The sequence below is a fragment of the Dendronephthya gigantea genome, unplaced genomic scaffold, assembly GCF_004324835.1.
Source record: "Dendronephthya gigantea isolate DGI-Jeju-01 unplaced genomic scaffold, DenGig_1.0 000013F, whole genome shotgun sequence".
Lineage (NCBI taxonomy): Eukaryota > Metazoa > Cnidaria > Anthozoa > Malacalcyonacea > Nephtheidae > Dendronephthya > Dendronephthya gigantea.
Window position 1 is genome coordinate 1,863,400 of NW_021163023.1, and position 18,877 is coordinate 1,882,276.

The 18,877-nt window shown below is 37.5% G+C and overlaps 5 protein-coding genes across 5 annotated transcripts; 3 read left to right on the forward strand and 2 right to left on the reverse strand.

Annotated features, from left to right (window-relative positions):
- Window positions 1-14: 14 nt before the first annotated feature.
- LOC114519331 (transmembrane protein 220-like) lies at window positions 15-2,014 on the reverse strand. Its single transcript, XM_028539450.1, has 8 exons — window positions 1,836-2,014; window positions 1,654-1,704; window positions 1,421-1,561; window positions 1,256-1,285; window positions 1,104-1,164; window positions 768-903; window positions 588-659; window positions 15-506 (listed from the first exon to the last, which is right to left on the reverse strand). The coding sequence occupies exons 3-8, from the start codon at window positions 1,454-1,456 to the stop codon at window positions 374-376; spliced, it is 468 nt and encodes a 155-aa protein (XP_028395251.1). The 5' UTR covers window positions 1,457-1,561; window positions 1,654-1,704; window positions 1,836-2,014; the 3' UTR covers window positions 15-373.
- Window positions 2,015-2,291: 277 nt separating this feature from the next.
- On the forward strand, window positions 2,292-7,179 carry LOC114519366 (eukaryotic translation initiation factor 3 subunit L-like). The gene is made up of 22 exons (XM_028539490.1): window positions 2,292-2,429; window positions 2,556-2,628; window positions 2,727-2,818; window positions 2,937-2,971; window positions 3,108-3,187; window positions 3,266-3,327; window positions 3,408-3,471; window positions 3,572-3,645; window positions 3,985-4,065; window positions 4,149-4,217; window positions 4,312-4,488; window positions 5,015-5,098; window positions 5,219-5,305; window positions 5,388-5,450; window positions 5,749-5,819; window positions 5,969-6,068; window positions 6,256-6,329; window positions 6,408-6,465; window positions 6,542-6,580; window positions 6,738-6,830; window positions 6,907-6,987; window positions 7,077-7,179. Exons 1-22 carry the CDS (start codon window positions 2,394-2,396, stop codon window positions 7,107-7,109), a joined length of 1,626 nt encoding a protein of 541 aa, XP_028395291.1. The 5' UTR covers window positions 2,292-2,393; the 3' UTR covers window positions 7,110-7,179.
- Window positions 7,180-7,796: 617 nt separating this feature from the next.
- On the forward strand, window positions 7,797-9,669 carry LOC114519418 (RNA demethylase ALKBH5-like). The gene is made up of 3 exons (XM_028539544.1): window positions 7,797-8,541; window positions 8,637-8,717; window positions 9,130-9,669. Exons 1-3 carry the CDS (start codon window positions 7,838-7,840, stop codon window positions 9,353-9,355), a joined length of 1,011 nt encoding a protein of 336 aa, XP_028395345.1. The 5' UTR covers window positions 7,797-7,837; the 3' UTR covers window positions 9,356-9,669.
- A 306-nt stretch (window positions 9,670-9,975) lies between these two features.
- Window positions 9,976-11,101, forward strand: LOC114519550 (splicing factor 3B subunit 5-like). The gene is made up of 5 exons (XM_028539700.1): window positions 9,976-10,045; window positions 10,118-10,154; window positions 10,450-10,495; window positions 10,748-10,871; window positions 10,968-11,101. Exons 1-5 carry the CDS (start codon window positions 10,043-10,045, stop codon window positions 11,016-11,018), a joined length of 261 nt encoding a protein of 86 aa, XP_028395501.1. The 5' UTR covers window positions 9,976-10,042; the 3' UTR covers window positions 11,019-11,101.
- Window positions 11,102-14,302: 3,201 nt separating this feature from the next.
- LOC114519578 (alkyldihydroxyacetonephosphate synthase, peroxisomal-like) lies at window positions 14,303-18,731 on the reverse strand. The gene is made up of 5 exons (XM_028539728.1): window positions 18,622-18,731; window positions 17,465-17,790; window positions 16,650-16,974; window positions 15,957-16,191; window positions 14,303-15,662 (listed from the first exon to the last, which is right to left on the reverse strand). Exons 2-5 carry the CDS (start codon window positions 17,779-17,781, stop codon window positions 14,782-14,784), a joined length of 1,758 nt encoding a protein of 585 aa, XP_028395529.1. The 5' UTR covers window positions 17,782-17,790; window positions 18,622-18,731; the 3' UTR covers window positions 14,303-14,781.
- Between the last annotated feature and the right edge of the window lie 146 nt (window positions 18,732-18,877).

Below are 18,877 nucleotides of genomic sequence, written 5' to 3' on the forward strand. Positions count from 1 at the left end.
TTCTAAATTCTAAATAAAATTATTTGTGGTTTTATTGCCTTGTTTAAAAACAGTCACATAACATATTTTTGCTACTCACAAAGCAGTTTCTAAATAACAATATTTGTGGTTTATTGCCTTCTTTGAAAATATATCTACTGTTAATCAAACTGCTTACTATATTATATTGTTATTTGAATAAAATTTCTATAATTTTCTCTCCCTTCAATTGTGCATTTTAACTAGGAGATTATGGCACTTACAACTGCTGATGCATACTATAAATAAAATGCTCTACAAGATATTCTAGGCTATGCGGCATTGCATAGTGATAAGAACTGTGTGTGTCTTGCTGTGTCTGGCTTTTGATGCCCTTCTGCATAGGTACATTAGTTCAGAGCATATCTTTACAATGTCCTGGCAGGATTTTTGGATCAAGATTTCTGTAGCAGTAAGCCCACAACGAAAATGGTACAAAGCACAAGACCAAAATTGAGATCCAGAAGGAGACTGGAACATCACCTTTTCTAAATGAAATATGTACCGATGAAGTTATGTTAGGTCACAAATCCATTTTCAGTATTACCACACTATCTTTAGACACTAACCGTTGACAGTACCAGCTTACAAATTTGCACAAACTGATCCAAAAAATGATTATTATCAATCCTGACATCTCCCTTAAAAAATCAAAAATTCAACTTAGTATTATGCACCTATAGTGCTTGTACTAATGGACTGGCTTTTACCAATTGATATACAGTCATTCATAATCATCATCATAATACCTTCCTTCTTCCAAAACTAAAGGATTGTGGAGGGCGCCTTTTTGCATCTGAGGCCTTATTACTGCAGCAAGATATATCGCTCCAGCGAGACTTCCAACAATGTCTGCTGTTGCTAATGTCTGCCATATGTGATGTTCTTGAAAAAATCAACAAGATTTCAGAATTGGTCATGGTTGATAAAGTAATGTCAAAGACAATGTGAGCCCTACTTGGGTGCATCATACTATTTAGTTGCCATTACTCACATTGTCTTTGATGCTCCAGTCAGTTCGTCCTCAATCTAAATCTGTCTTTTGCTCTTGAAAGTTGAAACAGATAATCAAAACTTTCACTAACCTTGAACTTCTGGGGAGAATGCAATTGATATACACAAACAGCCTGGAATTGCATAGATAAACTAAAAAAAGAAAATTTATACAAGATTATTAAACAGTATTCAAAAAGCGAGTGTCATGTTTGTGAAAATTATATACTTAAAATGTTCATACCATCCATAGCAAGACATCTGGGTCATTGAGCTATGGAAAAGAACAAGGCATTTTTGAAACAAACTTGGTCACAGAATTACATACCATGGGGTTACATGGAAATGTAGTTACATATACTAAGAATAGATGTTAATCAAATTATAGCAGTTCCATATTTCTACATACCTGAACATAGGCAGCCATCGCAAAAAAGCATCCCATTGAAAAATTCAGTCCTCTCCAAAGGATATTTGCCTTGCTCCAACCAGTATCAGCAGTCCCTTCTTTAATTCTCCTTCATCCGTTTCACCTGATTCCTGGCAATTTCTGAGATATTATGTAATTAAGAATGAGTCTCTGAACTTCACCATGAATATGACTGTTTACACTTGTTTTTTAGGGATTTTAAAAGTACTCACGTCCTGCCATTTGGGACAATGAACAACTTCTCGTTTTCACCTGTCTCCATGCTGTAGAAGTAAATATATGGATCATTTAGATAATGCATGAAAAATAAACTTGTTACATATAAAGTAGCAAATTATCACATGCCGAATAGACGTGATTGTTTCTAAATAGAGAAAATACACAGCGAACTAACCGTATTCCGATAAATACTAGTGGAAAATGTCCAGAAATTCGTATTACTTTTCTTGATCAGATTGTATGAATGTTAAATCAGATTGTACAGTTCCGCAAATAAACGCAATTTCTCTATTTGTGATGACTAATCCATTAATCTTTGATGGATCAAAGAGCACTCCAGTAACGATATACCATCAGTTCACTGTATACCATAGATATACCAGTGGGATATACTAGGACATACGTTAGGGTATATCTATGGGTATCATGTGATGGGTATGGCAATATTATATGCTCTTATCACTCTTATATCCGGCTTATATCACACCGCTGTATGGCTGTATCACACAAATGCACAGGAAAGTCCATCAATGTACACTAAATGTACTCAGTGGTACTCATTTGTTTCACAATGTACTGTATGTCATACATGTACTATAGAGTCCATAGATGTACATCAAATGTACCATAGTGTACATCATTTCTACAAAGTCTGTATTTTTATTTTCACGTGTAAATAAAAAAGCAAAAAGTGGTCAATAAAAAGTTGGATATTGTATGAAAACACGGGAAAATGTATACACAGGCGGAGGAATTTGTTGAAGCAGAGGTAGGGAATTAATTTCTGCTATATTTCAATGGGTATATTTCGATATAGTTGTCACAATAGCTATGAGCCTATGAATGTTATTTATGGAGTATTAATGTAGTGATGATTCACTGTCGTTTTCTGCAGTTGGATTCTGGTGCAATAGCAGGAGGATATGGTTATACTGGCGACGAATATGGCTCACATTATCAGGATGGAGGTCAGGAGTTATGGCTTTATACTTTTCGTAATTTTATACAAGTATTATTATAAAGTTCCACCTACAAATAGATGATGAATTTATTAAATCATCCTTAGATATGGGTCAGAGTTCACATAGTGATGCATTCTATGTCACAGAAGAAGTTCAAAACTTCATTAAATATTTTCAAAAGCATGTTCATGAACAGGTAATTTATAACCACTACAAGGCAAGTGTGTGTATATATGCATATATGTATATATGTAAGATTTTATAAATTTATCATTATACACATATATAGTGCACAATTATTTTTTATTTCTTAGAATGTAAGAGAAATACACTCAATGTACGAAAGCGGGTAAGATTGAATTACTAGAAACACCTAGTCTAATCCCCCAGTAAATCTATCCCAGCTTGTGTGTTCTGTGGCAAATGTGTTTTATCTATCTGAAAGAATATAGCTTAATTGTTACATTCAATCAATTTGTATCCAGGTTCACGAGGCTCAGTGACGAGAAATTTCCAAAAGCCCCTTGGCCAGAAGCCGACCATATAGCACCTCTTGTTGGAAATGGTTGGTGAAGTTGATCATTTTAATCTTAAACAAAATTCAATTGTTGAATGGGCTAAACTAGATCTTTTCACTTCTCAGATCCTTTGTTCCTGACTCTATACAAGGAACTATGTTTCCGTCATATCTACGCGAAGCTAAAGGTAAAAATTCCGTTATTTGTGGATCACTGTCTTTTGGGTGACAATCAGAATTGACCTCCGTCGATTATAATATTTTTCAGCCAACAACAGAACAGAGGATTGATTCTTATTACAATTATTGTGATCTCTTCAACTATATCCTCAGTAAGTCACTCTTATTTCATTTTTCATTTAAATCACAATTTGTATGAATTTTTTCGATTCTTTTTTCATTTATCAAAATTGACATTCTTTCAATATATAGACACAGATGACCCGGTTCCCCTTGTTCTACCCAACCAGTGGCTCTGGGACATTATTGATGAGTTTATATACCAGGTATTGTTTCCTTTATTGCAAGATGTATTCCCAAACTTCATATAAACTAACTGTAAGGTATTTGAAAGAGTGAATTAGGCATAATTTAAGCAAAATAATTGAATTCTTTTAGCATTTTAAAAGATAAAAACATTGAGTTTGGCATTCTAAATTAAATGAACAAGTCTTTAATTTTACATTGACATTTACTTGGATTGTATATAATATGCCTCAAACTGTCATTCAAAGGATGATTTTTGCCTTTAAACAAAAATACCCTATTTAACATTACTGGCAGTTTTCTCCATTGCTGGGTGTAAGTGAAAATTTATAATTCATTGATTTTTCCTTTCTCTTCAGTTTCAATCATTTAGTTTGTTTCGATACAAGTTTGGTAAGCTTGGTCAAGATGAGATTACGACACTCAGAGATAATCCAAAGGTTTGTATATTAGAACTATTTAAATGCTATAAAATATAGTTGGCATGTACTGAAATTCAATCATATGTCTTGTACGTTTTTAGATCTGGAATGTCCACAGTGTTTTGAATGTTCTTCACTCTCTTGTGGACAAGTCTAGAATATATGAACAAGTACATAAAAAATAACTTAGATAAAGTCTGTTTCAATATGAATGGTGTACCTCACTGGCTGTTAATTTCAACTTTTATGTTTTCTATATTTTAGTTGGAGGTATATCGCACTGGTGGTGACCCTGACACAGTTGCTGGGGAGTTTGGTATTCGTCCTCTGTACAAAATGCTGGGATATTTCAGCTTGATTGGTCTGCTACGACTGCATTCCTTGCTTGGAGATTACTCCATGGCGCTGAGGGTTTTGGGAAATATTGAGCTGAATCGCAAAGTATGTTTTTGATTGTAGTTTAGCCAAGTTTCCCTCTTGCCACATTTTCTTCTTGCTCCACTCCCTTCTTGCCCCACCCTTGTCTTGTCTTGCCTTGTCTCCCCCTTGCCCCACTTTCCTCTTGCCCCACCCCCTTCTTATCCGACCCTTGCCTTGCCTAGTTTTCTCTATGCCCCACTTCCCTCTTGCCCCACTTCTTCTTACCCCACGCCTGTCTTGCTCAGCTTTCCTCTTGCCCCACTTCTCTCTTTCCCCACTCCCTTGTCACCCCACCTCTTTCTTGCCTTGTCCCCCTATAACCCCACTCCCCTTTTCCCCACACCCCTCCTTCACTCTCGTCTTGCCTCACCCCTGTCTTACTTACCCTGCTATGTTTAACCACGAAGTTCTTATTCCTTTCAATTGTATTTATTTGTCATCAATTATAATGCAATCTTTCCACAGATCAAGCAATAGTGTTGAAATCTTCAAAGTTCAAAGCAGCATTTCCACAACACATTTGAATATTTTTGTTTTTCTATTTCAGAGCATGTACTCGCGAGTTCCAGCTTGTCAAATCACGACATATTATTACGTTGGTTTTGCGTATCTAATGATGAGGCGATATCAGGTGAGTTTTAACATAAACGAAACAACCAAAAGTCGGTCGTACAGAGTCCGTTTTGCTATTTGGTTTACTTGAATTTAAATATCCATTTTTACTACAAAAGCTATAACATTTCTCTTCCAGGATGCGATTCGAAGTTTCTGCAATATTTTGCTGTATATTCAACGAGCGAAGCCGATGATCCAAAACAGAGCTTACCAAATCGATGCTGTAAGTCACTGGAGGAAAAAACAAAGCATCCTAACGAGTCCACTTCGCTTGATTTTTATATATTTTTTTCTTTGTTTACAAGATCAAGAAAATGAACGAAAAAATGTACACGCTTCTCGCCATCTGTCTCTCCCTGTCTCCTCAGGTATAAAAGAAACCTTGTTCATTCAAAAGAATCCTTTCAAACAGTTTAAGGTTAACTTTAGAGGCGGTTTTACACTATGCAATTCTCCTTGCAACTTGCAATACATTTCTACTCCTGAGGCATCTGAAGTTGTCAAATACGAACATTTCTTACGATCTGCTAACGTCTTCTTAGCATTTCGAACACTCTTTACAAATTAACATCTCCCAAAATTGCATTGCAAGTTGCAAGAAAAATTGCATATTGGAACAGCGCCTTATGGTTTAAAATCGTTATTGGAGATTCTCTTTCTGTTTAGCGTATCGATGAAAACGTTAATGCACATCTTCGGGAAACTTACAACGAAAAGATGATAAAATTACAACGAGGGTAAAATAATGAAAGCTTGAATCTTTCTTGAAAGATAGGCAACAAAAACTACATTATTACTTATGTATATATCGATCAAAGGTGCTTGTGTAAATGATTGTGCAGATTATATGTTTTTTCGCTTTGCAACTTGTTTTCGTCTCTTCTAGTGATATTGGTTTATTGGAGGAGATGTTCTCCTTCGCTTGTCCGAAGTTTGTCACCCCATCCGCACCGAACTACGATGCAGCACCGGGGAAATATCACCGGGTATGTTCCCCTAACCATCCTTCTCAGAGCGCTTATATAGGCTTTTATATAAGCGTCCTGATCCTTCTGTTCAATTCTGCCGCGAAATACTTTATTTTTGTACTTACCCCAATATTATTTAGTAAGTATTTTGGTAAATACCTTACCTCTAATCCTGCATCCTTCTTTCCGATCCACTTTTACACAGGAGGCATTCGACATTCAGTTGAAAAATTTTCTTCAAGAAATGAGACAACAATCATTAATTCCTATCATTAGAAGGTAAATTTGGATAATCCGAGAGATTGTTATAGAGATGATTCTCCGTATCATCCATTAAATTTCTCCAAATCATTGTAGTTACCTGAAACTCTACACAACAATGCCAATCACAAAACTGGCCGCGTTCTTGGATATGGTAAGTTAAAGTCTCTCAGCAAACCTCTGTATTCAAATGAAAGTGATTCTAACAAATGAATGCATCTTTTTACCAGGATGAGGAAACCCTTCGAACTCAACTTCTTTGCTACAAGGCAAGTATAGACAAACCTATTCCTGAGTAAATATCGACGTCAATTTCAACGTCAATGACATTAATATATGTTTAATAAATTCTTTTACCTCGATCAAATTCTCGTCAGCGTTTTTTTTCCTGCAACTGTCGAACAAAACATATTCGTTTCTTTTCAGCACAAGCAACGCCATCTGACGTGGACGAAAGGCCCGGATGCGTTGGAGGGAGAATTCCAGTCATCGTCTGATGTTGATTTCTATATTGAGAATGTAAGTTTTTGATCAATCAGTACAGACTCTTCAAAGCCTGCTCGCGGGTTAACCGCAAGCATTTCTCATCGTTTAGGACATGATTCATATTGCTGATACGAAAGTCGAACGAGGATATGGGAACTTCTTTATTCGGCAAATAATGAAGTTTGAAGAGGTATAATGTATTGTTTCTTTACTATAGATTTTTGTCCCTCAAGTGTTGCATTTTCGTTGCTTGAACATCGTTTGTCTTTGTTTTGTCAGGCTGGTCAAACAGTCAACGCAGAACGCTATTGAAGATTCGTTAAGAGTTGTACAACGTCAATGACATGAATATATATTTAATAAATTCTAAATCTTCTGTTAATTGTTGGCAGAGTTATTTTCATTCAGTTCACTTCATGTAATAGTAACAAGGGATCAGCTCGTATTGTTCCAGTGTTACTACCGTACGGGGGAAACGTAAACAAAACTAACTTGATTAATTTATACTGGATAGCTCTATCAGTTCTAAACTGTTCTTCCTAGAGGTCCAGTAAGAATCATCTCTTATTTATTCAGTGTTACTACAGGAGGAACCTAAACTAAACTAACTTTATTTATACTGGATAGCTCTATCAGTTCTAAACTGTTCTTCCTACAGGTCCAGTAAGGATCATCTCTTATTGATCTAGTGTTACTACAGGAGGAAATCTAAACTAAACTAACTTTATTTATACTGGATAGCTCTATCAGTTCTAAACTGTTCTTCCTAGAGGTCCAGTAAGGATCATCTCTTATTGATCCAGTGTTACTACAGGAGGAAACCTAGACTAAGGTACATCTATCAGTTCGCAGGCATGTTGTATCATAAAGAAAACGATTGAGAAAAGAAAATACAGGCATCCTAGCCACCTCAACCGTATCCTAGTTTATCGTAAATAAAGGCTCTGTGATCAAGATGAGAGCACTCAGAGCAGCCGGTAAAGCTCGCGCGGGGGAGTGGGGATGAATTATGTGAAACTTGAAAGAGAAAGGCAGCAAGTATGGCTGAACAATCGTCAACAAAAATTGAAGACGTTGTCGACCTTCGCACGAAGTTAAACGGCATTTTCAAACGGAAACACAAATCTCTGGACGAAGACAGAAAGATAAAGAGGGAGCGCAAAGAAGCCAGACGCAATTCCTTTGAATCGTACGACGAAAATGGCGATGCAACGGAATTGCAAAAAATTCACGAAGGCATCACTCAGCGCGTCTTATTCGACGACGAAGCCTGCCTGAAAATCGAAAAAATGATCGACGAGGTGGTCGAGAACGGAGAAAAAGGACACTATCGCGAAAAAACTGTCGACAGGGCCCCTTTAAGGAATAAATACTTCTTTGGAGAGGGCTATACTTATGGAAAACAAATGGCGGAGAAAGGTCCTGGACAAGAAAAGCTCTATGCCCGGGGTGTTGTGGATGATATCCCGCAATGGATTTTCGATATGGTTGAGAAAAAGGTTGTGGAAGCTGGAATTGTTCCAAAGAACTTTATAAATAGTGCGGTTATCAATGATTATCAAGCAGGAGGGTGCATTGTATCACATATCGACCCGGGGCACATATTTGACAGGCCGATTGTATCTGCTTCCTTCTTCAGTGCTTCGTCTCTGTGTTTTGGCTGTAAGTTTACTTTCAAGCCGATACGCACATCGCCACCGGTGCTGTCCTTACCCATATCCCGCGGATGTGTGACCGTCCTGAGGTATGTATTATTGTAAAGATGAGGCATTGAAGGTGCACTAAAGAGTTACTATACAATTTTTGTACTAATGTATTAAAATTGATGTTTCTCTTTAGTGGTTATGCAGCAGATGGGATAACACACTGTGTTCGACCACAAGATGTCACAGAAAGACGAGCTGTGATAATCTTGAGAAGGTAATCATGGTCACGAATATCCCCATCAATATAATTTTAGTTACCAATATCCAGACCAATGTAATCAATATCCCCATTATTATCAAAGCCACTAGAATGCTGATCAATTTCGTCATGATCACACATCTCCCTAGAAATATCAACATTATATCAGTCACTAGTATATACCTACCAATATCATCATGATCACCAATGCCCCCATCAATATCATCATGATCAGCAATTTCCCCTACCAATATCATCATGATCACCAATGTCCCCACCAATATCATCATGATCAACAATTTCCCCACCAATATCATCATGGTCACTAATTTCCCCACTAATATCATCATTCTCACCAGTATTCCCACCATTATCAACATCATAATAGTCACCGTTGTCCTCACCAACATCATCAATGTATTTGCAGGGTATATGACGATGCTCCACGCCTGCCTCTCAAGTACAAGCCTGAATGGAACAACCATGAAAGAAGCTTAAAAAACAGAGAGAGGAGCCCTAGAAAGAAAAGAAACAGAGAGCCAAGCCCAGGATCCGACAGCGAGGATGAGCCATGGTACATGAAAAATCGAATGAGATCTGACCATTACAAAGAAAACAGAAAGCAGCGCAACTCCGCTCGGGACTCCGAATAATGCTGAAATTCATCACCCTTTCAATGGTGACTTTGGTGGCATACCCATCCTCCTACTATAAGAATTTTTAAAAAAGTTTTGTTGTGAAGCTCTGTCCTAATATATAATGTAAAATGGACTCAATATTACGTTTTGTTGATCTCATATAGTGTCCAAACAGACTGGTTCAACCTCAAATATATGTTATTCAAATTGGGTGTAATTTCAGATATATGGACTGGGTTAAAACAGTTATGTCCCAAACTCTATAAACCTGCTTAACATTGCAATTATATGTAAATTATTGAATCTGGATATAGACAGATTCATATTTCGCTTTCTAATTGTAAATAGAAATAAATCTAATGAGATAACTTGTTCTTCACAATTTTTTTTCTTTATGACTTGTCAATGGTCAGTGTGGGAAATTTTGTACCAGTCAGGTATCAATACTAGACTACCTGTTCACTTCCGATACAAACGACTGTATATGTTGAAAACATTTTACTGCTACCCACTGCTACCTTAATAAGTTTACAACGGCTCTGAGCTTCTGATTGGTTGTTCATTTAAGTCTCTGATTGGTCGTTTTTAGATTGCAGATAAGTTATCGTTGCTCCAGGTATTCTACAGTTCAGTGGCACACGCAAGACGCAGAAAAACGTGGGTTCGAGTCTTCGAGAATAAAACAAAGTCCAAAGCTTCAAAATGGTGAGGTTTTTGTTTATTTTTTAACTAAATTGTAGTGCTTTCAGTTAACATATTGTGTTTTTGTGTTTGCAGAACGACAGATACAATATTCACAGTCAGCTGGAACATCGTAAGTGTATTGTATATAATTCAGAATGTCTTTTGTGATGAGACGAATGTGGTTTGGTGTTTAAAAGTCAAATGACTGTCGAATTCATCTTGGTTCAGCATTTTTACTAATTTATAATAATTCAGGTTGTTTCAAGTCATATGTAGATAAAGAATATCTTTGAGATATCTACATATAGCCCATATGATATGGGCAGTTGAACTAGTTTACTTGCCTACAGTAACATGGAATCTCTCGACTCTCGTCATCACCAATAATTTTATCAATTTTATCTGTGCATTTTGTTACATTATAGTGCAGTCGAAGTACGTTGGTACTGGTCACTCTGACACAACACGATTGTAAGTAATGATCCAGTAGATCCAGGTAGTCTGTTTGACCAGCAGAGCTGATTTAAGGGTTACTTCTCCCCAGCTCATGCACTTCTAGGTTCTCATAGTACCTAGTAGGTTCTTTAGTATTCCCCTACCCTCCCTAACTAGTCTTTCTTACCCATCCCTCCCATGGTACCAATTTTTTCCCATGTTTTCACTGCAGCATCCCCTGCCCCTCCTCCCCTAAGGACTCTCCACTAAACCATTCTGTTCTTCCAGTGAGTGGTTGGTGAACCAGCATCGTGACAGCGCTGCATCTTACATCGGGCATGAAAATCTTCTTGATTACTTCGCTTTGGTAGAAAATGAATCGAAAGCCAGAGTGAAATTTACTCTACTGGAGGTGATGATGATGCTTTGATGATTCCAATAATTTCTGTTCCTCCAAATCAAATCACTTGCCAGTTTATAAATTGTTTTTTTTTATTGTATCTTATAGAAAATGTTACAACCTTGTGGTAACCCTCCTGAAAGACAAGAGGAAACATGATATATTTTCTGTTGGAATGGATAGATTTTTATGAAAATGCTTTTTCACATCCAAAATATTTTCCTCTGCATGCTATAAACCGGTCATCATTTTTAATATTGATAACTTATCAGACCTAACAGGGACCGCGGAGCAGTTTTTGGATTGGGGGGGGCTAGCGAAGCCGAAAGAGTGAACCCTCGGGGGGGGGGACCATACTTATCTGTTTATATTTTTCTTGTAAACACTTCAATGAAAACATTGTTCACCAACACGGATAGTGAACACATAATTATGATTACACAACTTACTATAAGGAGTTTTTATTCGTATTATTATGGCCATATAAAAATCGCTATAAAGGAATCACATGTATTTTGAAAATTATTGGGGGGGCTAAAGCCCCCCAGCCCCCCCCCCCTCCGCGGTCCCTGCCTAACAGTATTTAAAAGCATATACTAGCTGATTGAGCATAGAAATGCATTCGAATATCTTTTGTACTCAGTTCGTACAGCATGTGCGGTATGCATCTTGGATGAAAAATAAATTTCTAATGAAGTCATAGTTTTGTTTAAAAATTTAACTAAGTATGACTCATTGAACCTGTATCCAAAAGGATGAAGATGTTTTGAGAAAATTGAACATGGCATGTTTGTACAAAACCTGGAATCTAGATCAACAGAACACTGTGATGAAACATGTGTGATGCACAGAGTCACAGACATTCGGCTGTGGTGTTAAAAGCTTGTAATTCTCACTGACCAGTTTCTCATGCACAGAGTCCTAACATGCGTTCTTGCAATGTGGATGTATTGACCAGTAAAATCGTCCAGCATTAGACGCAGTAAAAAACTTTAAAACTAAACTGGTTTTCCACATCTACTGCCCTGGATGACCAAGCAAGAGCTCGCATTACTCGAGGAAAAAAGGAATTTGGAGTAGATTGGGCTATCATTGAAGAGACATCTTCAATCATTTCGGAAGCTCTGTGGTTTCCCCTTGGGACAAAATACATTGCCAAGCAGTGCATATTTTAATCTCTGTTTTTATTTCAGTTTTCATCGCCGTTTTTTGAGCGCGAGAGTGCACATGAAACGACTTATAACAAGTACAAACAAGACATGTTTTGTTGTATCAGGTTGAATTTCAACCTATCATTACAAGAAAGCCAGAAATTTGTAAAATTATCATATAAACACAGTGAACAAATAGTTGACGTGTGTTTTGTTCAGGGCATGCCGGTTGTGTAAATATGAATGAGTTTTGAAAAGTTTAAATCATCAATATTTTGCTTTGATGAATTAACAGTAAGTTGATTTCGGCCCTCACAGTCATGGCTAATCCAAGGCTCTTTTTATGGATCCTGGCTGCTTGTGTTTTGATTCTGTGCGGTAAGTTGACTGAGATTTGAATCTTTTTAAGATATATTCAGCGCTTTTAGCCAGAGACAAAGAAATCGTTAGAATTATTAATCAAGAATTATCATCTAATATAAAATTAAGTTTCTTCCCGTAGTAACACTGGATTAATAAGAGATGATCCTTACTGGGCCTCTAGAAAGAACAGTTTAGAACTGATAGAGCTATCCAGTATAAATAAAGTTAGTTTAGTTTAGGTTTCCTCCTGTAGTAACACTGGATCAATAAGAGATGATCCTTACTGAACCTCTATGAAGAACAATTTAGAACTGATAGAGCTATCGAGTATAAATAAAGTTAGTTTAGGTTTCTTCCTGTAGTAACACTGGATCAATAAGAGATGTCCTTACTGCACCTCTAGGAAGAACAGTTTAGAACTGATAGAGCTATCCAGTATAAATAAAGTTAGTTTAGGTTTCCTCCTGTAGTAACACTGGATCAATAAGAGATGTCCTTACTGCACCTCTAGGAAGAACAGTTTAAAACTGATAGAGCGATCCAGTATAAATAAAGTTAGTTTAGTTTATAGGTTTCCTCCTGTAGTAACACTGGATAAATAAGAGATGATCCTTACTGGACCTCTAGGAAGAACAGTTTAGAACTGATAGAACTATCCAGTATAAAAAAGTTAGTTTAGTTTAGGTTTCCTCCTGTAGTAACACTGGATCAATAAGAGATGATCCTTACTGGACCTCTAGGAAGAACAGTTTAGAACTGATAGAACTATCCAGTATAAATAAAGTTAGTTTAGTTTAGGTTTCCTCCTGTAGTAACACTGGATCAATAAGAGATGATCCTTACTGGACCTCTAGGAAGAACAGTTTAGAAACTGATAGAGCTTTCCAGTATAAATAAAGTTAGTTTAGTTTATAGGTTTCCTCCTGTAGTAACACTGGATAAATAAGAGATGATCCTTACTGGACCTCTAGGAAGAACAGTTTAGAACTGATAGAACTATCCAGTATAAATAAAGTTAGTTTAGTTTAGGTTTCCTCCTGTAGTAACACTGGATCAATAAGAGATGATCCTTACTGGACCTCTAGGAAGAACAGTTTAGAACTGATAGAACTATCCAGTATAAAAAAGTTAGTTTAGTTTAGGTTTCCTCCTGTAGTAACACTGGATCAATAAGAGATGATCCTTACTGGACCTCTAGGAAGAACAGTTTAGAACTGATAGAGCTATCCAGTATAAATAAAGTTAGTTTAGGTTTCTTCCTGTAGTAACACTGGATCAATAAGAGATGATCCTTACTGGACCTCTAGGAAGAACAGTTTAGAACTGATAAAGCTATCCAGTATCAATAAAGTTAGTTTAGTTTAGGTTTCCTCCTGTAGTAACGCTGGATCAATAAGAGATGATCCTTACTGGACCTCTAGGAAGAACAGTTTAGAACTGATAGAGCTATCCAGTATAAATACAGTTAGTTTAGTTTAGGTTTCCTCCTGTAGTAACACTGGATCAGTAAGAGATGATCCTTACTGGACTTATTTCAATGCATGGTAGTTCACAAACTTCCAATCCTTTGTACTAGGAGCGTACTATTTCAAACCTTCAGGTTCTGAAACCGAGACTCACGGTGGTGCCTCTCATGACGGAGTGAATTCCGTTTGCCTCGAGCCGAAGTTTGTGGGACCATGTCGGGCGGCAATGCCAAGATTTTACTACAATCAAGAAACCAAAGCTTGCGAACAGTTCATTTTTGGCGGATGTTCACCGAATGGCAACAATTTCCAGAAGAAGGATGATTGTGAAAAAACCTGTCTTGGCAAAGGTAGTGAAGATGAGTTTTAAAAAGGTGTGATCCGAATCTCATTGTGATACTCTGTGAAAGACTGAAGGTAAATGTATTTGGTGTATTTTCAATAGGCGCTGAGAAAACACGAAGACATAAGTCATAAAGGACTCGATATTTATTTGTCATTATAATAACTTTGTTGTACTGGAAAAAATAGACTGTAGAAATCCTAAAACTAAATTATTATCATCTATGTATCTAGATTTTCACTTTCAAATATTCATATTTTCCTAGGTTTTCAAAACTAAAACCAAACTATATTCCTACAATATCATAACATTGTTGCCCTTATTGAAAAACGCATGCCATATGTTACAAAACTAATAAAATTCAGTAAAGCCAGGGATCTGGAGCTTGCTAAAACAAGCCTATTTCTAACATTATAAATCTAGCTAGCAGTTCAAAGTTTTTCAAAAAAAGAGAAGGCTCTGCAAGTCTATAAAACGATACTAATTTGGAAACGTATGTGCAATGTTTACATGCGTTTGTCGGTAAAAGGAACTATTGGCGACAATTCTAACTAATGGAATCAGTTCCTATAATTTGCTTGGTTGTCTTCAAGGAGTTTTTAGAGTTTCGACACTAGATTTCTATTACCGAAGACGTTATTTGGATCGAGGGATTTCTTAATTCCTTTCATGACTTGAATGCCAACGTTGGAGACAGCTTCTGGCAACCATTTCTTCCTGAGTTTTCCAACGCCATGGTGATGAGACAGCGAGCCGCCATTCGCTAGGACCTCGTCTCGTGCACAGTCCTCGACCTGCTGGTACACGTCCAAGGGATCTGGTAACCCATGGTAATTGAAGCCAAAATAAAAATACACGCATGCGCCGGTGTCGTAGGTTTGCGTGACCCTGCACGTGACCAGAGGCTTGTATTGTATTCCAAGATCTTTACATTTCTTGTATATGGCTGCCTTCGTATTACGGCAAAGGCTTGAGACACGATCCCAGGGCACAGACGTCTCAAAGGACTCGGCCAGAAAACTGTACTCGAAGCCCAAATCTCGAAGGTAAGCTATGACAAATGTCAGCATGTAACCGCGTCGCCCGTTTTCCGCTCCAGCCGACAGGCCGCCGTGCTTTTTGGCGATGGCGTACACCAATTTCTCCTGGTTATCAACGCTTTCTTTTGTGCCTTGAAACAGCAAAGTTGCAACGCAAAGCCTGTTCGGATCGAATCCCTTGAATCTTGTTACGTACATCGTTTTTATGCCGTCCATAAGAGAGTGAAAGAACGAGCTGTGTTGGGGCTTCAATGTTTGACCGAATTTAAACTGATCGTTGTCCATGAGTCGTATCGAGGCCGGAGCACATCGCAGTTTGGCGATTTCCCGAAGGCAATTCACCCCAGATTCAAAATCTGGAAAGACAACGGATCCGTATGTCTTGCATTCCGGCAGTGGCTGAATTCGTAGGGTTACTTCAGTGACAACACCAAGTGTACCTAGGACGAATGAAGGAGAGTTGCTATAAAAAAGATATCTCAAACGCGGTGGTCTAGTATAGGTAGTATTCTACAATGAGCTGTCGTGGTTTGTGTCTGAACTACCTGAGAAAGATATCTCAAACGTCGTGGTCCAGTGTAGGTAGTATTCTACAATAAACTGTCGTGTTTTGTGTCTGAACTACCTGAGAAAGATATCTCAAACGTGGTGGTTCAGTGTAGGTAGTATTCTACAATAAGCTGTCATGGTCATTGTGTCTGAACTACCTGAGAAATATATCTCTTATTGTATACCTTCTGATCCCATGATAACTTGATGGATATCTGGCCCAGTTGACATGCGTGGTACCATGCAACTCTTCTCCATCGTGCCTTGCGGGGTCACAAACTTCACGTGTACCAATAAATCCTCTATGTTACCATAGACGTTCTTCTTCATCCCAGATGCCCTGGTTGCCACCCAACCGCCCAGGGAACTGAACTCCATAGAATCCGGTTCGTGTCCAACGCAAACACCTTTCTCGTGCAACTGAAACGAGAAATAGCGTGTCTTATGTCATGAGAATTTCTACTTTGCACATCAGAGCTGACGGCAGGTAACTTTACCAGCATTTTTTAGATATGCATTTTTGATATTTCAGAAGTTTGATTATTTCAACTATTATTTGTTTACTTAAACCATCACCCCATTACTTTACAACTTCGGGTCTCTCAAACACTTGCATTAGCTTAAACACTGGAAAAATTTTGGACTTGTAGAGTTACCCGGGATCAAAGTAACTATACGAATTTTCAACCGATAAAACTGTCATGTACACAGAACTTTCAAATAATACAAAACAAAGATCAGGTTATTTAGTAACACTGAGCAAATAAAGGATTTTTGGGAAAAGAACAGTTTTATCGTTGTGAGAGTGTTATTTGGAGGATGTCTCACAACGGGAAACGATGCTCTTTTGAGGCTGGAATTGTTTTTAATCAAATTACTTGTCTTTCCAAATCCTCGCCGATAATTCCCGCTTCTGCACACATGGTCATGTTTTCATAATCGACCCAGAGAATTCTGTTCATCTTTGTCATGTCCAAACTGACAATCATTCGGAGTTCATCGCTGGGACATTCCAGCGCGCTTGACACGCTTGTTCCACCACCGAAAGGAATCAAACACACGCCACAGTCGTTGGCCAACGCAACGATCTCTTCGACTTCCTTGTGGTTTTTTGGCCACACGACGGCATCTGGGATACGAGGAATGGCGCCATGGCGTAGAAGATAGATTTCATGACAGGTGGCTCCATGACTGCGGAATAACCTATAATGTGAGTAAAGTATCACAACTGACACAAGGTCTGTCAAATTTGAAGTCAAAACAGAACGATTTCAAGCCAAGGGTGAAGATATGAATAAATTCAGATAACAACTTCATTAGAAACTTTTAAAGCGACCATAAATCGCGAATTATTTAAAATAAAAAAGACACAAGCCATGTTATATTACCGGACTGATTGCTTGGTTCTATTCAGAATTTTTTCTCATACAAATGTAAAAATGCTTCAAATCCTTCAATGGGGATAAAACCATAGAAATTGAGCCAGCAATTATGAAGATAAACTCTAATTTGACTTGAGCATGCTGAGGTTTAATCTAGGTTATACCGAACTACGGGTAATTTAGAAGCAAACACAATCATAAGATAGCTGCAGATAGCTTTCGTAGGTCGTACGCATGCAAGCGACCTTTGAACGGCAAAACATCTAAACTCAAATCATGTATTTTTCAAAGTTGGACGTCAAGTAATTTACCGTTCATGACCGTGCAGGGAAAGTTCGTAGCCAGAGTTTAAGGCACTGTTTAAAAACTTTTCATTAATAGTAGCTTTTGGAAGCTCGTCTTCTTTCGGTATATTCTGTGCAGGTGATTTGAACTCTAAGCTCGCGTTGCAAGAGTTCACAAACCAATCGATGAGCTTTGGAAAAACCTGGCCACTAATGGGATAACGCGCGCCAGTGAACTGTGCGAGGCCTTCAGAGTTGATGAGGAATTTTGAGTCCTGGTAGCCCCAACCATTCCATTTTTGATTCGCTCTGGGTTGCTTTTCCTCAGCTTCTGTCGTGGACATGTTTTGAATCTAGATGAAGTTATGAAGTTGATAATAGTGTTGTGGTAATCAAAGAAATGATCAGGATGATGATTGTGAAGGCTGGGGTAATGAAGATACTGTATTAAAGATGATGATAACATTGATATTGATAACATTGGTGGTAATTATACAATAATATTATTGATGACAATGATACTGATGATGGTATATTGATAATTGTGATTATGATGATATTAATGATCGTGTTAATGATAGTGTTACTGACGATGATATTCATGATGATTTTGAGAATGGTGATTTTTGTACGATTATACATATTGATTATAGTGATTGTGATAATGATTATTGATGATATATTGTTGATGCAGATTATATCAAAGTGATAGTGATTATTGATATTGCTGCTAATCATTATTACCATTAAGTCAATAATGGCAATGATAGTTCATCACCATTATCGCTTAAAAGGATGGTTGCTGGATTGCATAAATTCGTTGAAAATATATGTATTCACACAAAAGAATAGCAACTTCTGCAACACTAAAAGGTCAAAGAGCAAGCACACGTCTAAAATGTCACACTAGAGTAAATATGTTGCAATCATGCGATTAATTGTAAGAATTTCAAACCAAAACGCTCAAAAGAAATCTGCAGAACCATCTCAAATGTGCTCAAATTCTACATCTGCTACCACATATGAATTACACAGCGCTATGCATTTTGTTTGTTTGTGTCTGTACTCTAATCTCGGCCTGTCTTGGCCCTTGGGTATGCGGCTATCCAACAAATACACGCTAAAATTTCTCCCACAAATCAGACAATGCATTCACCCCAAAGCCCGCATGCAGCAAGACTTACCTTTATAGTAGATAAATGCTATTTTATTCGAGTTTTATTTCGATCGGAGTAACAAAAACCGCAAAATGGATAAAAATAGAAACTAATGTATGATACACCTCTTTATTAATGAGGATTGTGCAAGCAATCTCGCAGATTCGTACAATTGGTTGCCTACCAAACTGCCGCCAAAAATATCACAGGACAATCATATTTGATTGATTTTAGGTAAAAGTCTAAAAGAGTAAAGTGTTTGCCATCAAAGTATATTGATTTG